General features: G+C 42.3%; 3 protein-coding genes across 4 annotated transcripts; 2 read left to right on the top strand and 1 right to left on the bottom strand.

The window, feature by feature from the left end:
* Positions 1-37: 37 nt before the first annotated feature.
* On the top strand, positions 38-6997 carry msl1b (MSL complex subunit 1b). Of its 2 annotated transcripts, none has more exons than XM_079293326.1 (9): positions 38-91; positions 622-1314; positions 1415-1614; positions 1799-2118; positions 2262-2326; positions 2418-2485; positions 4949-5073; positions 5155-5227; positions 5474-6997. In XM_079293326.1, exons 2-9 carry the CDS (start codon positions 712-714, stop codon positions 5562-5564), a joined length of 1545 nt encoding a protein of 514 aa, XP_079149452.1. In that variant the 5' UTR covers positions 38-91; positions 622-711; the 3' UTR covers positions 5565-6997. The 2 variants fall into 2 exon arrangements, with proteins under 2 accessions (XP_079149452.1, XP_079149451.1); XM_079293325.1 differs by having other exon boundaries at positions 1799-2160.
* A 797-nt stretch (positions 6998-7794) lies between these two features.
* On the bottom strand, positions 7795-11254 carry chmp2a (charged multivesicular body protein 2A). The gene is made up of 6 exons (XM_079292788.1): positions 11133-11254; positions 9988-10155; positions 9695-9874; positions 9477-9607; positions 8732-8793; positions 7795-8653 (listed from the first exon to the last, which is right to left on the bottom strand). Exons 2-6 carry the CDS (start codon positions 10153-10155, stop codon positions 8532-8534), a joined length of 663 nt encoding a protein of 220 aa, XP_079148914.1. The 5' UTR covers positions 11133-11254; the 3' UTR covers positions 7795-8531.
* A 640-nt stretch (positions 11255-11894) lies between these two features.
* mrm1 (mitochondrial rRNA methyltransferase 1 homolog) lies at positions 11895-13537 on the top strand. Its single transcript, XM_079293498.1, has one exon. The coding sequence runs from the start codon at positions 11984-11986 to the stop codon at positions 13313-13315; it is 1332 nt and encodes a 443-aa protein (XP_079149624.1). The 5' UTR covers positions 11895-11983; the 3' UTR covers positions 13316-13537.
* Positions 13538-13682: the final 145 nt, after the last annotated feature.

Here is a 13682-nt window from a genome sequence, read left to right as displayed (position 1 = left end):
AAATTACGCATGCGCAGTAGTCGGCGCTTTAAAACAAGTCTTGAGGAGGGAACATGAAGACAGTTGCAGGTGGACTTCAATAACAGTCAAGGTAATAAATACATATATAAATACATTTTTAGTACAAAACACGTCTGTCCGATTGTTAGTGTTGTATTACACTTTGTCGTTATAACTGCGTGGCTCCCGGAAGTGCGTTTCTGTTGGTTAAAACGAACCGGCTAAACGTTAGCCTAGCTAGCTAGCTAGCTTGTTATTGTTTTTCATGATTTCGCGAGAACCAAAATGGAGGCAAATGGAGGCAGTGTCGTACACAGCCACTCCCGAGTCCTCTTGTTTGAAGCACTCTCACTGAAATGTCCACCCATGACGCACCACACTGAGTTTTAAATCTAGTTTGTGTCTGAATTAGCTTCCGAGAACTTCTATTACACTGCTAATGTAGCTTAGCTTCTATTTCGATTTTTAGGAAAAGGATGCCCAGGATCAGGCACTGTGTCGCTGCTTTGGTTCTCTACGGTTTGTCCCAAGTATGAGTCGTATATTTTACTACTAGCTCAGAGACTGCTTGCCTCCATTTGAACAGACAATAACACGACAAATCGGCTTTTTGTTTTGTAGGACGAGCAGCTGTCAAGTTCTCATGGGAGGTAGCTGTGGTTGACATGCACCGCCGAGGCGCTGCAGGATGAGACAGCCGTCGTGGTCGTCATGACTCTGAGGTCCACACTGTTTCCACATACGGGATTCAAGCAGGACGCAGACACCACCGACTTCGACCAAGCGAGACCCGTGAGCATCAAGAGGGAGTCCTGCGACTTCGTCATAGATGTTGAAAACGCACACTGGGGCGAGATCCCGAGCAGATCCAGAGACTTAGAGCAGAATTACATGACAAGCAAAGTGTCCCTCGCGCCCACGGTTGCAGAAGTAGTTCAAGGAGACCGTAACAGTGTGGGGATATTGTCCCCGGTGAGACAAATGGGGGGTGAGGGAACCCCAGTGAAAGGCAAACCCCTCTCTGCTGACAATATGGATAACCCTCAGATGGCTCTGAACAACAACCCCAAAGATGCAGGTGCAGATGACAGCGTGAAGGGGGTTGTCCTCCCCGGAGTCCTCGGCACCGCATCCATTGAGCTCTCCTCTGAAGGCAAGTGGAGGAACATCAGGAAGACCCCCGCCAATCCCCACACACAGGCCAACTGCCTCCGGCAGATTCTCCTCCTCCAACTGGACCTCATTGAACAACAGCAACAGCAGCTGCAGTCCAAGGACAAGGAGATAGATGAGCTCAAAGCAGACAAGGAGACTGTATGTAAAATATATTTGTATCTGCTATTAATGTGTCATAATGTGTGGATTTATATATTTAAAGTTACGTTTATTTTGTCTCTGTCTTCTTCTCTTGCAGCTTCTTGCGCGTATTGAGCGCATGGAGCGTCGCCTGCAGCTGACTAAGAAGGACCCGCCACGCGACAAGCGCCTTTTCCAGCCCCTGGAGCCATGGACCCCCGACAAAGAGGACATGTGGGATATGGATGTCGAGGAGGGTTCGCAGCCCAACACGGCCACTCCGCTCCAGTTTAGTCGGGGTGGTAAAGGTCAAAAGAGGTAAAGGAAATAGCAGACAGCACTGAGCGTTTCTCATTTGACTTGTAGTATTAAATCAAACTACATTAATTAAATGCATGCAGGAAAGGAGAATCTACATCCTGCCACAGTTTAACATTTTCTCTGTGCAATATTCAAAAGCGGAAGAGTTCATGACTCTTAATTCTTCTCTTTGCACACGCAGGAAATCTTGCTTTGGAGATGCAAAAGTCCAGAAATCACGAGGCAAAAGCTCCAAGCTCAGCCCCCAGAAGTCTGAAATTCAGCCGGGCTCTCCCAATCAGAGAGAGCTGCGCAGTAAGGAAACCCCGGAGAAGAGCGTTCCCATGCGGTCGGGGTCAGAACGGGACCTCATGCTCCCGTGCAAAGAGGAGCCCGAGCTGAGCGGTCAGATTGAAGACCTGCCCTTCATGTCTACTACAGAGATGTACCTCTGTTGCTGGAACCAACCTCCTCTTTCGCCTCTGCGTGAGACTTCCCCTAAAAAGGAAGAAGAGGTGGCCAGTGAGTGGACTCCTCATGTAGTACATGATATGCTGATTGTTTGTAAGCGTGACCTATATCCCATCTTCTAATCATTTTATCCATCAAATGTCCCGAATGCTCTGTCTCTGAATGACTTGATTTCCCGCCTCTCTTCCTCTTAGTTCCATCGTGGAGAGAAAATCCTATCGAGCCTCTGGACGAGGACCCCTCCTTTATACCGCCCGAGGTGAGCTGCATCTTAAATGTTAATAAAAGTTATCTCACTTAAAATCCAAAAGCAGTTAACTCATGAATTACTCGTGTGACTTCCCATCCAGCCGCTGGACGACAATGTGTTTTTGAAACGCCACTCGAAGCTGGAGTTGGATGAGAAGAGGAGGAAAAGGTACCGAACACCGACTTCAGTTCTTTTATCTGAGATTTGAATGAATGTTTGTTTTTGAGGTTTGACCAGAGCTTGATTCATACTCAATACTGGAGATTAAAGAATCAGATCATAATGTTATCTGACAATATTTGTTTATGATTTTTTAAGGGTCCCTTAAGTTGGTTATTAAACAGTTGAGGAGTAAACGGGAAATTTTACAAAATATTATAACAGTTAAAACCTCAATGTAGTTGGAAAATACATCATAACGTCAAAAACAACTTTTAAATAACACAAAGAAACAGGAAGCTTAAATATAAACAACAATGCAGCCCATAAAACCTAAACTTAGTATACATCACTGTGATAAACACTAAGCTCTGGTTTTGGTGAGGACAAGCTTGTAATTTCATTTAATATGGGGAATAGGATAAAAGTGTGTAAGAAGTAACACTGATACCAGCGCAAAACAAGAAAACCAACATGAGTGCTGATGTATCAGTGAGAGGTGACCAATGAATCTTCTGGCTCTAGTTTCCTTCTTTACCAGGGCCCCGTGCCACGTACGTGTCTAACTTAGTTAGCCGGATACTTTTCAGGATAAGATGACGTAGATCAGGCTTTTCGGTTCGGCAACACATCCAAAAGCTTGAACCTGCTCCAGCGCAGGCTCAGTGAAGGTAGCTGGATAAGCTGGTCACTCCCCCGGAAAAAATGGCAGCTCCTGTCATATACGGCAGTCTAATGCGCTTGCGCATATACTGGGGGTTATACGGGAGTTCGGGAAATGCATGTAAAGTGTGACACACGGTGATCCATTAAAACCAGCGGAGCAAACTAAGAAGCCTCTATTGCATTAATGTGCAGCTCCCTTCCTCAGAGATCCCATTGATGAAGGAACGATATTAGTTAGATGAGCGTTTTATATGGAGAGAGTTCTTCCACATCGCCAAGATCCGTTATCACATCACGATGACTTCCTATACGAGCGCTATCGATTCTGCTGACAAGGAATCATTTATTTACAGACCTTCTCGAGCCGTACATTGAACGCCGCAGCCGAGCACTGACTGTCTCACAGACTGGATGCAGCCTTGTGCTGTTCTGCGAGTGCTACATTTTTGTACAGTGTCGGCGATGCGGAGAACATGGGGAAAGCCGCTGCATGCCGTGCTGTTCGTGAAGTTTATTTGGCGCTTAATAAACTTATGGATGTGTTCATTACATTACCATGGCACATATTGTATTGACTACCATTCTGAATTGTGTGTGTGCTTAGTGTGTACTTGCTCTCATGTCCTCTTGATGGCTGCGGTGCATACATGGGGTTAAAGCACTCATAATGATGTGACCGTGTTATTAGTACACCAGCATATCATTATTGTAGAAAATGATGAAGGTGGACTCATGATAAGAATAGAGAGAATCACACACTATTTATTTTCACTGCTTCAATTGATTGAATGTCTGATTATGAATAATACACATACTGATCCGCCCATCAACAGATTCTCACACACGCATTCAAACTAGTGATATATGGTAATCTACACATACATGTACATATATATAGTAGGCTACATGATACATAAGGGCATACAGTACATATATCCTCATATTAATTCGTATCAGTTAGATACTCTTTGGGCTTGTTTTTATCTACTTATTCTGAAAGAGTTGAGATAATTATTTTCGCTATAAGATCTCATTGGATGATGCATTCATGAAGTCTACTGCCAGCAGGCACATTTAAAGACATATAATCTGATTGATTGGGGTGATGAGGCATTCAAATTAGCCGATACATTTTCCCAACACTTACGCATTGAACTTGTCTGTGATATTTTGCTGTGCTTCCTGTCTCGCCCTCGCAGCGGTGGCGGTGTTCGATTTTGCCGTGATTACGGTCTTGAAATCCTCATATGCGTTCATGATCATCTCCTGCTCGTCAGCGGAGTAAAAAGAGGCTCTTTCTTTGACTTTATTTGACATTGTACTGTTAGAACATCATGGTTTCGGTGATCGACGCTTCCCCCTTTTGACGTAGGACGAGCACGCGCAATCATCCTGATCCCGATCGTCTGGTTCGAATTAACGAGACAGTTTGAGAGCGGATCAGCCTTGGAGAAACCGAGATAGCCTAACATCAATCATCTCATTAATGTCGGCTGGCTAATAGGACATTTGATCGACTTTGCTGAACCACTTACGTGGCACGGGGCCCTATTTGTATGTTTGTATGTATATTTACTACACTTTATACACACGGTCCAGCTTTGAGGATGAACTTTAAAGGCTTACAATGTGTGAAAACGTATTACTTGATTCTCACCAAAACATGTAAATACTGGAGTCTCGAGATTCAGTTCTCAGTGAAGTCTTAAGCTACAAATAATTAGGAGTTCTCCCCAGCTATAAGTCAAGATTTCTCTCTCGTTCTTTCCTCTTACTGCCGTTTTCATCGACGGTCTGTGTCCTCAGGTGGGACATCCAGCGAATCAGAGAGCAGCGCATGTTTCAGCGTCTGCAGCAGCGCATGAACCGGAAGAAGGTCGTCCCGGAGACGGAGCCAGAGCTCTCGTCCTTCTATCCCGACACGGAAGATGGTACATCTGCATAACTTAATACACAATTTAGCAACATCAGTGGGTTGTTTTTTTTAAACTTTATTCTTTTGTTTCTGCCAGTTGAAACGATCGTGATCACTCCCTTCCTGCCTGTGGTTGCGTTTGGCCGGCCGCTGCCAAAACTCTCACAACAGTAAGTCTGTCTTTACTGTGAGGTTAGCTCATCGTGGCATGATCCATAAAGTTATTGATCATCTATTACTCTGGTGATTCTGCACTGCAGGACGTTTTAGTTGCAATTTCAAAAAATGAGAGATGGGGAGGAAGTCAGTGGGTGAAAGCAGCTGAGATTATTGAGTAAAAGCATGTTTGTAAGACTTGTTTTGGTGATTTGAACATTAAGTCTGTTTTACTAAAATGTTTCTTCTTCCTCCTGCAGGAACTTCGAGCTGCCCTGGCTGGATGACCGAAGCCGCTGTCGCATCGAGGTGCCCAAAAAACACACTCCCCACCGGACCTGTCGGAAGTGAAGCCCTGTTGTGACAGCGGAGAGATGCCACTCCATGCCCGGATTAGAAAATGCTATATTTGTCTTGCCTGGTGTGGGGGGGGGGGGGACAAGTCGCTATGTATAACTGCTGTTGCTTTCAGTCTGAAGTCTCACCACTGACCAGCTGATCTGCAGAATATTATACAAGCATGGCAGATTGCTCGATGTTTTTTGGTCTCGTTCTGATAAAAAGGGAGATTAAAATGCAACAAGATTACAGTCCCCCGCGTTAGCACCTGTTTGAAGACGCCACATCAGTTTGTACTCTATGAACAGTCATGTGCATGTTCTGTAACACGTTTAAAATACATTTTGTAGCAGCAAAACGGATCTCATCGCATAAAAGTGGAGCTTTCTGTCACTTATGCAGCTGATGGGAGAAAGTGGACTCTAATCTTGAGCGCATTCATGTCGGCGGTAAAAAAACAAACCTGAAAGTCGAGCTTGTGCTGTACGTTACGAGCAATATGCAGACTAACTTTCTGTTCTGGGTCGTCCTGCCACACAATATCTAAACCTGACTGTCGTGCTGTGTATTGCCTTTATCGCTGTTGGCACACAACTTCGAATACGACTTTATCAATGTTTGGTGTGATATCGGGAGGTTTGAGCCGCACTCGGCATGATTTCTTCTGAAATAATCGCAGTTCTAGTTCGAGAAATTTTACAAAAAAAGCAACCAAATGATTGTTCTGTGTTCCTGGTTTGCTTCATGGAAACAGCAGCACGGATACTTCGACATGTGGTCAAAGCCCAGTGTTCTGTTCCCTGCTCTGTTCCTATTAGTTTGTTTTTAACGTGAGTTGCATGGACTCTTATTTAGCGGTTTCTAAATAAATTAAAAAAAACACTGTAGCATGGCTTCAGCCCTCGACTGGAGAAGACTCCGCTCATCGGGCTACAAACTGTCGTTGTTGAAAGCATGACGTTGTGGCTGCTCTGTTCAGTGAGAGCTGTTCATCACGACGCCATCTGATAATAACAAAGTACAGCTTTGATCTTCGCAGTACATGCAGTAAATATTAGGCAGGTTGTGTGTATGCATCTTGGTCTCCAGTTATCTGACGTTCAAGGGAACCGTTGTAGACGATCAATACGCTTTCTACCTGTAGTTCTGTAGATGTTCGACATGCTGCCGGTTAAATCTCTCCCTCTCTGATACAAACTGTTTTCTTCTCTGCTCGACCTCTTTAAACATGCGATGCAACTGTGGAGGCAGCTTTTGGAAATGCAAAAAGTTGATTTCTTTTCTTGTACATAGCTTCCAGAAACAAATGTACATAAAACATGGCTGTTATTTTTTTTATTATTTAATGTTTGAAGTGTTGAGTACATTCAATATTGTTCTATGATTGTATGTTGACAAATTGACAGTTTTGAAAGTTACATTTTTTTGGAATAAAATTAACATGTCTACGATATTCTGGATGTTTGTGGTTTGATCGAATGGGAAGAAGTTGGGGCAGATATTTGATATTTAAAAATAATCTGATGTGATGCTATATATATATATATATATATATACACATATACATATATATACACACTATATATATATATATATATATATATATACTATATATATATATATATATATACTATATATATATATATATATAGAGAGAGTATATATATATAGAGTATATATATATAGAGTATATATATATATAGCATATATATATATAGCATATATATATATAGCATATATATCATATATATAGCATATATATATATATATATATATGCTATATATATATATATATATATAGCATATATATATATATATGCTATATATATATATAGCATATATATCATATATATATAGCATATATATATATATATATATATATATGCTATATATATATATATAGCATATATATATATATATAGAGTATATATATATATATATATAGCATATATATATATATATAGAGTATATATATATATATATATATATATATATAGAGTATATATATAGAGTATATATATATATATAGCATATATATATAGCATATATATAGCATATATATCATATATATAGCATATATATATATAGCATTGATGCTACAGAGCTGTCTGCACACCAACGTTGTCGCTATTGCTTTGCATTGTGGGATATTTATTCATTAGACTCCAGAGCCACTGAAGACAAACTGTTTTCAAAGGCTCAGAAGTTCTTTTCATGATAAATAAACTGAACAACCAGTTCATTAAATCGTGAAAAAAAAGTTTATTGAATAAAGAAAATCAAAAACTGGACAGTTTCTCAAAAACAAACAATAGCACAGCTGACTCATTATTTGGTGAAAATCCTGCAGATCTCAAAAACACTAAGACACGAGTCACTGGAGACTTTCCAAGAGTCAGCTGAATATACCTTCCTTTGTATATTTGTGTAAAATAAACCGTCCCATTAGTGAATTTAGACAGGATGTTGAGATAACACTCTTTGTACTCCATCTTCAGCTGAACCCCGACGACATCACGGCTCAAACTGTATTTTATACGACAAACCAGCCTGATACAAAACAAATTGCTGACATATAAAATATCCACTTCTGTCCTGTTAACTTTCATTTAGGTTCTTTTAAACTTTCTGTTTTTAGTGTTAATTTAAAGTGTGAAAAACATCACTCCTTGAGAAGTTATTATTTACACCGACTGCCAGATCAATTTTCACTTTCAGAGAATTTGTGTCACTTGGCTTTCGTCTTAAACGAGACCAGAAGACGTGTGAAGGATAATGACCCTCATAGGCTTTTCCTTTTTGTTGATAAAATACGTTATACAGGCATTAAATGGAAAACAAAACACACCTTAGAACAAAAAAGCCACACACACCTTTATAACACAGCTGAAGCAGTGAGTGTTCTGCCAGTTAATCCTTTGAAAGAACCTAAACACAGAGATTGGAGTATGTTTGTATCGGTATTAACAACCACTCTGTTCAGTCTCTCCTGAGGTTATTCAGCCGCTCCTCCAGGTCGGCGTCTGCGTCCGCCAGGGCGGCTTGAGGCTCCACCTTCTTTCCTCCGGCCACCGACAAGCTTCCCCCGGTGCTCGGGAGATCTGAAATGAACAACACGATGGGCCTCCAGTGATCTGACGTACAAAAACCAGACTAAAGGAAAATGGGATTTTTCTTACTTGACAGTTCGTCACTCAGATTGAGACCCAGCTCGTCCAGCACCTGGGACACGATGGCGTCACTGTGCACGAGGCAGAGACACAGTCAGTGACGTATAAAAGTGAATTCACAACATGTGGGAGGATGAGTTAAAGGGGCAGTCCACTCGTTTAGTGTTACACTCACCATAAAATGTATTTAACTAAGAATATCGCAGCAGGTTAAGTTGTCCCCTCCTGACTTTTAGTCGCCATTATGGGTATTGTGAGAGATCGATGTGGGGCTAAGAGACATAAATATTGTAATTTTCTTTCATTCCTCTGGAAAGTAATTATTATATCATGAAAAATAACTGTAAGGACTAGTATTTTAACATTTTTGGGCGATGTGCACAATGTCAATTGCTTTCATGATGAGATTTAGACAAGAAGGTAAATATGAAGCTACAGCCAGCAGCCGGTTAGCTTAGCTTAGCTTAGTATAAATAACTGGAAACAGAGGGAAACTGCTAGCTGATCAGCAGAGACTGAAGAACCAGTCAAGCACATAACATCCGGTAAAAACACAATGTGACGCTTTTACATTTGGATTTTCTGAAGGATTAAAAAAATACTGATATATTTCAAAGTGCTGGTGGACAGATTGTGTTACCTTCGGACATCTGGGAGTAACAGACACAGGTATTGTGATTTTCTCTCATTCCTTTAATAAATTGTTATTATACTAACATCGTACCCTAAATGTGGAACAACAGGTGGCCCTTACCTCTCGTCCTCATCGTCCTCATCGCCCATGGCGTCATCGATGGCGTCGTTCATCATCTCTTCTTTCATGTCCATGATTTCACTCTGCTTTTCAAACTCCATCATGATCTTCTGGATCTGAGGCAGTTTCAGCTGTGGAAGAGGAACAAAATATATTTACCGTCAACATCTGGAGGTTAGCGGGTAAAATTCCATCAAATAACAGCATAGTGTTCAGACCTGTCTGTTCATGGTGGCCATTGCTTTGGTGACGCCCTTCATGGCCTGAGCCATGCTGTTGTTGGACTTGAGCGTCTGTATCTTCAGACTGACGGCCTGAATGTTGGCTTTCATCATGATGAACTTCTTCACGTAGCGCCGCGTGCGGACCAGATCCTTAGCCATGATCTTGACGGCGTCCTGCAAGGAATTAACACAACACACACACAGACACACACATCACAAACATCTCACACAGATCACAAATCTCTCTCTCATCATAAAACACAAGTGATTCTTCCCTCGTCTCCCACCATTTGTCCCTGTTTGGCCATTTTCTTGATGTCAGCGATGATCTTCTTCTCCTGCTGCTCCAGTTTCTGTCGCTCTCGGTCCAGTTCCCTCATGGCTCGGTTGAGCGCCCTCTGATTCTGCCTCAGCAGCTCCTCCGGAGTCTTCCTCTTCCCAAACAGGAAGTCCATCTGTTTGACCAAAACAGAAGGTCAATACAGTCAAGTTCAGTAGGTACTGTTACAACTAGTGCTGACATGATGAGTCAATTAATCAATTAGTAAACTGACAGAACATGTTGCTCCTGTTGTGATTTTTTATTTATTCTTGTGTCACTTTCTACTAACTCCATTAAAGCTCAGAGGGAAACATTGTATGTTTTACTTCACTGTATTAATCTGACAGCTTGATTTACTTCACAAATTAAGATTTTAGCCCAGAAAACATATGAAAATGTTAATGTGCAGCTGAGACAATAAGTCGATTAATCAATAAAGAAAATGAGTTGACAACTATCTTTTTTCATGTATTACAGTGATGGAGATTTGCAGCTTTTCTTTTTAACACACTTAATAATTATTAGTAATAATAATAATAATATTGAGGTTTGGATTGTTGTGACAGGTGTCACTTTAGGTAATTGTGACCCAATTATTTATCACCATTCTCAACAAACGGATAAAAGAAGAAAATATTCAGATGATTAATCCAGAATAAAATAATTGTTAGTTATTATTTATATATTATATACATTATTATTATCTAGTTGTAATACTTTAAGTTCATTTTCCTGATTAAACTTACATACTTTAACTTATGTAACATGTATGTAATGTTCGATTTCTACCTGTAACAGTATTGTCAGTGTGGTAGTAGTACTTTTACTTAAGTACAATATGTGTATACTTCCTGTACTAATGCTATTTGTATCGGTAAGTTTCTAACAACGTTGGTCTTCATGTAGAGTCTATACTCCAGCCGTTGACCTCTTCGTTTCCTGGAAAATATTACTCATCAGTCAGTAATGTGACTGGAGGCCTGAAGTCTCCGTCCAACCGTGTTTAAGCCCCTCAAATCAGCCTCAACATCCTCCAACAACAGTTCGTTCCTTTAAACAATCTAACCGTAGCTGTATGAACCCGAACCCCGGGCAGTGTGTCGCTCTCACCGTCGTAAAAAGTCGGTAATCCGGAAGGTTAAACGGTATTTAAGGCGTCTTCTCCGACTTCCACTCGACACAAATTTGAACGATTATTTGTTTTCTTTCCAACACTTCCGTGTTGCGGTACCGGAAATTACGTAATTGCGTACGTATAAAAAAAAACGGACGTCCGATTTTTGCCGGCGTCACGTCACGTGGTTTACGTACGAACTACAGGAAGAAACACGAACTTTCAAAATAAAATCCTTTATTTCATAGATCAGTGACATTTTCTTTAATACCGGCAGTGGTGGAATAAATACTCAAAATTATTTTATTCAGTACAAGTAGTAATACTACAATGTAAATATACTCCATGACACGTACAAGTCCTTTATTCAAGCTGATTCAACAATGTATTATGTTGTATTATCTTATATTGTGTTGTACATTGCATTATATATTCTTGTTCTTACATTTTCAATGTACAAATACTTTTTGATGTTGCAACTGTTGTGCATTTCTAGGTCCAATGTTCATTTATTGTCATTGTACAACACAGGGTTTAGGGTTGCACAACAAAGTGCATTTGTAGTCCATTCATGCGGAACAAAAAAACTAAAACAAACAAAAATAGTATTGCTAGTTCATATTTGTTTTATTTGCATGAGGAGGAATTGCACATTTTAATAAAAATATTAAATTTTCAATAAATGGAAAACAGCTTTTATTTTGCAGGGGAAAGGGCTCGACATCCGGTCATAATGTTGCGCACTTTATGTAGGTGGATTGCACGTGCGTATATTCTGCATACGCCACGAACATGTCAGCTGTGGAGGCAGATAGGAGTTGCTGAAGGTTGAACAAAAAAGCGCTTCATGACGCATGCTCAGAAACCTGCGGACAAAACTTTTACGGATGAATGGACTTCACTGGCGGTTGAACCACGTGTCTCTGTGCCAGCTGCGCTTCTTCTCAGTACCTCTGGACATATTCACCATTATTTCAACATGTGGATCTTCAGCATGGCCCATCAGCACAAGCTGCTCCTCGGTTGGACTAGAAGTTTGCACAAGCGTGCATCAATCTCAAGAGTGGACTCTCAGTTTGCCTCCCACCACGTCTCCGTGTCTCTCCTGTGCCCAGCGGACAGTAGTTTCGACCCTGTGGGGAAGAGACGACGCAGGGTGTCGAGTACCTCCAGTGTCCAACGCAAGCCTGTTGTATCTGATGGGTGGCAGAAACAGGAGAGGTCAGGTCAGAGTAAAACGTGGAAAAAGGAGATCCCGGAGCTGCAGAGGCCAAATCAGAGGAGGGAGGGTGACAGCAGAGTGTCTTCTGAACTCAGGAGACTCAGTCTGGATGATTTCCCTGCAGAGAAGGAGAGGATGGCGGGACAGAAGTCAACGCTGCACCCCAGAGAAGACCACTATGAGGTCGTCTTTGGCATCGCCCCCTGCCTCTTGGCTCTCACTCAGAGCAGAAGGACGGCCAGAAAACTGTTTGTGAAAGACGGCGAGGCCTCTGACAGGGCGTCCGTGTTAAAGGTGTGTGAGGAGGCCCATGGGCGAGGCATTCAAGTGCAGCGGGTCAGCAAGAAAGATCTGGACAAGATGTCCTCTGGGCGAGTACATCAAGGGGTGTGTCTGCAGGCGAGTCCTCTGGGCTACCTCGCCGAAGACGGAGACTCCGCCGTGCCCAACGGGAGAGACCCCCCTCTCTGGCTCGTTCTGGAGAGAGTTCAGGACCCGATGAATCTTGGTGCCATCCTGCGCTCGGCTTATTTCCTGGGTGTGGACCGGGTTGCCAGCAGTCTTCGCCACAGCTGTCCGTTGTCCCCCGTGGTCAGCAAGGCCAGCTCAGGGGTCATGGAGGTGATCGGGGTGTACGGATACGAGAACCTTGAAGATATGCTGAAGTTGAAGGTGGCGCGGGGCTGGCAGGTGGTCGGCACGGTGGGGGCCGAGGCAGCGGAGACACGGATTCCTGTGACCCAGTGTTCAGAATTTCAGATGACCAGACCCACGGTGTTGTTGATGGGGGGCGAGGGGGAGGGATTGTCCCAGCAGCTGCTCTCTCTGTGCCAAACCCTTCTCACCATCCCAGCTGGCAGAGAGCTGTTCCCCGGTGTGGAGTCTCTTAACGTCTCTGTAGCTTCAGGCATTCTGCTGCACGCTCTGCTGTCCTCCAGGAGGTCCACCGGACGATGACCACCGTAAAGTTACTGTGAGGAACTGCAGTCGGAGCTCCGGAGGGAAGAGGAGAGCTCAGCTCCCGGCAGAGTCGTCGTCGTCGTCGTCATTCTATATTTTTCTTCTCAGCAAATTCCAACAATTAATTTATACGAACAAGTGTTGTTTGTATATCAAAGCTTGATATTTCTTCTTCCTCTGAGCCATAGAGCTCCATTAAAAACACATTGATGAGCCTCACTGTTGTTCCTTCATCACCATGAACACACACACTAGTTTATTCTGACTCAATCACACACACACACCGTCCTGCTGCTACAAATACTCACTAGAACACCTAATGTGGATTAATCCTCCGCTGAAAATAGTCCCCAACAAATGCACT

Source organism: Melanostigma gelatinosum, assembly GCF_949748355.1.
Source record: "Melanostigma gelatinosum genome assembly, chromosome: 21".
Classification (NCBI taxonomy): domain Eukaryota; kingdom Metazoa; phylum Chordata; class Actinopteri; order Perciformes; family Zoarcidae; genus Melanostigma; species Melanostigma gelatinosum.
Note: the sequence above shows the minus strand (reverse complement) of the source record. Positions and strands in the feature narration are given on the sequence as shown.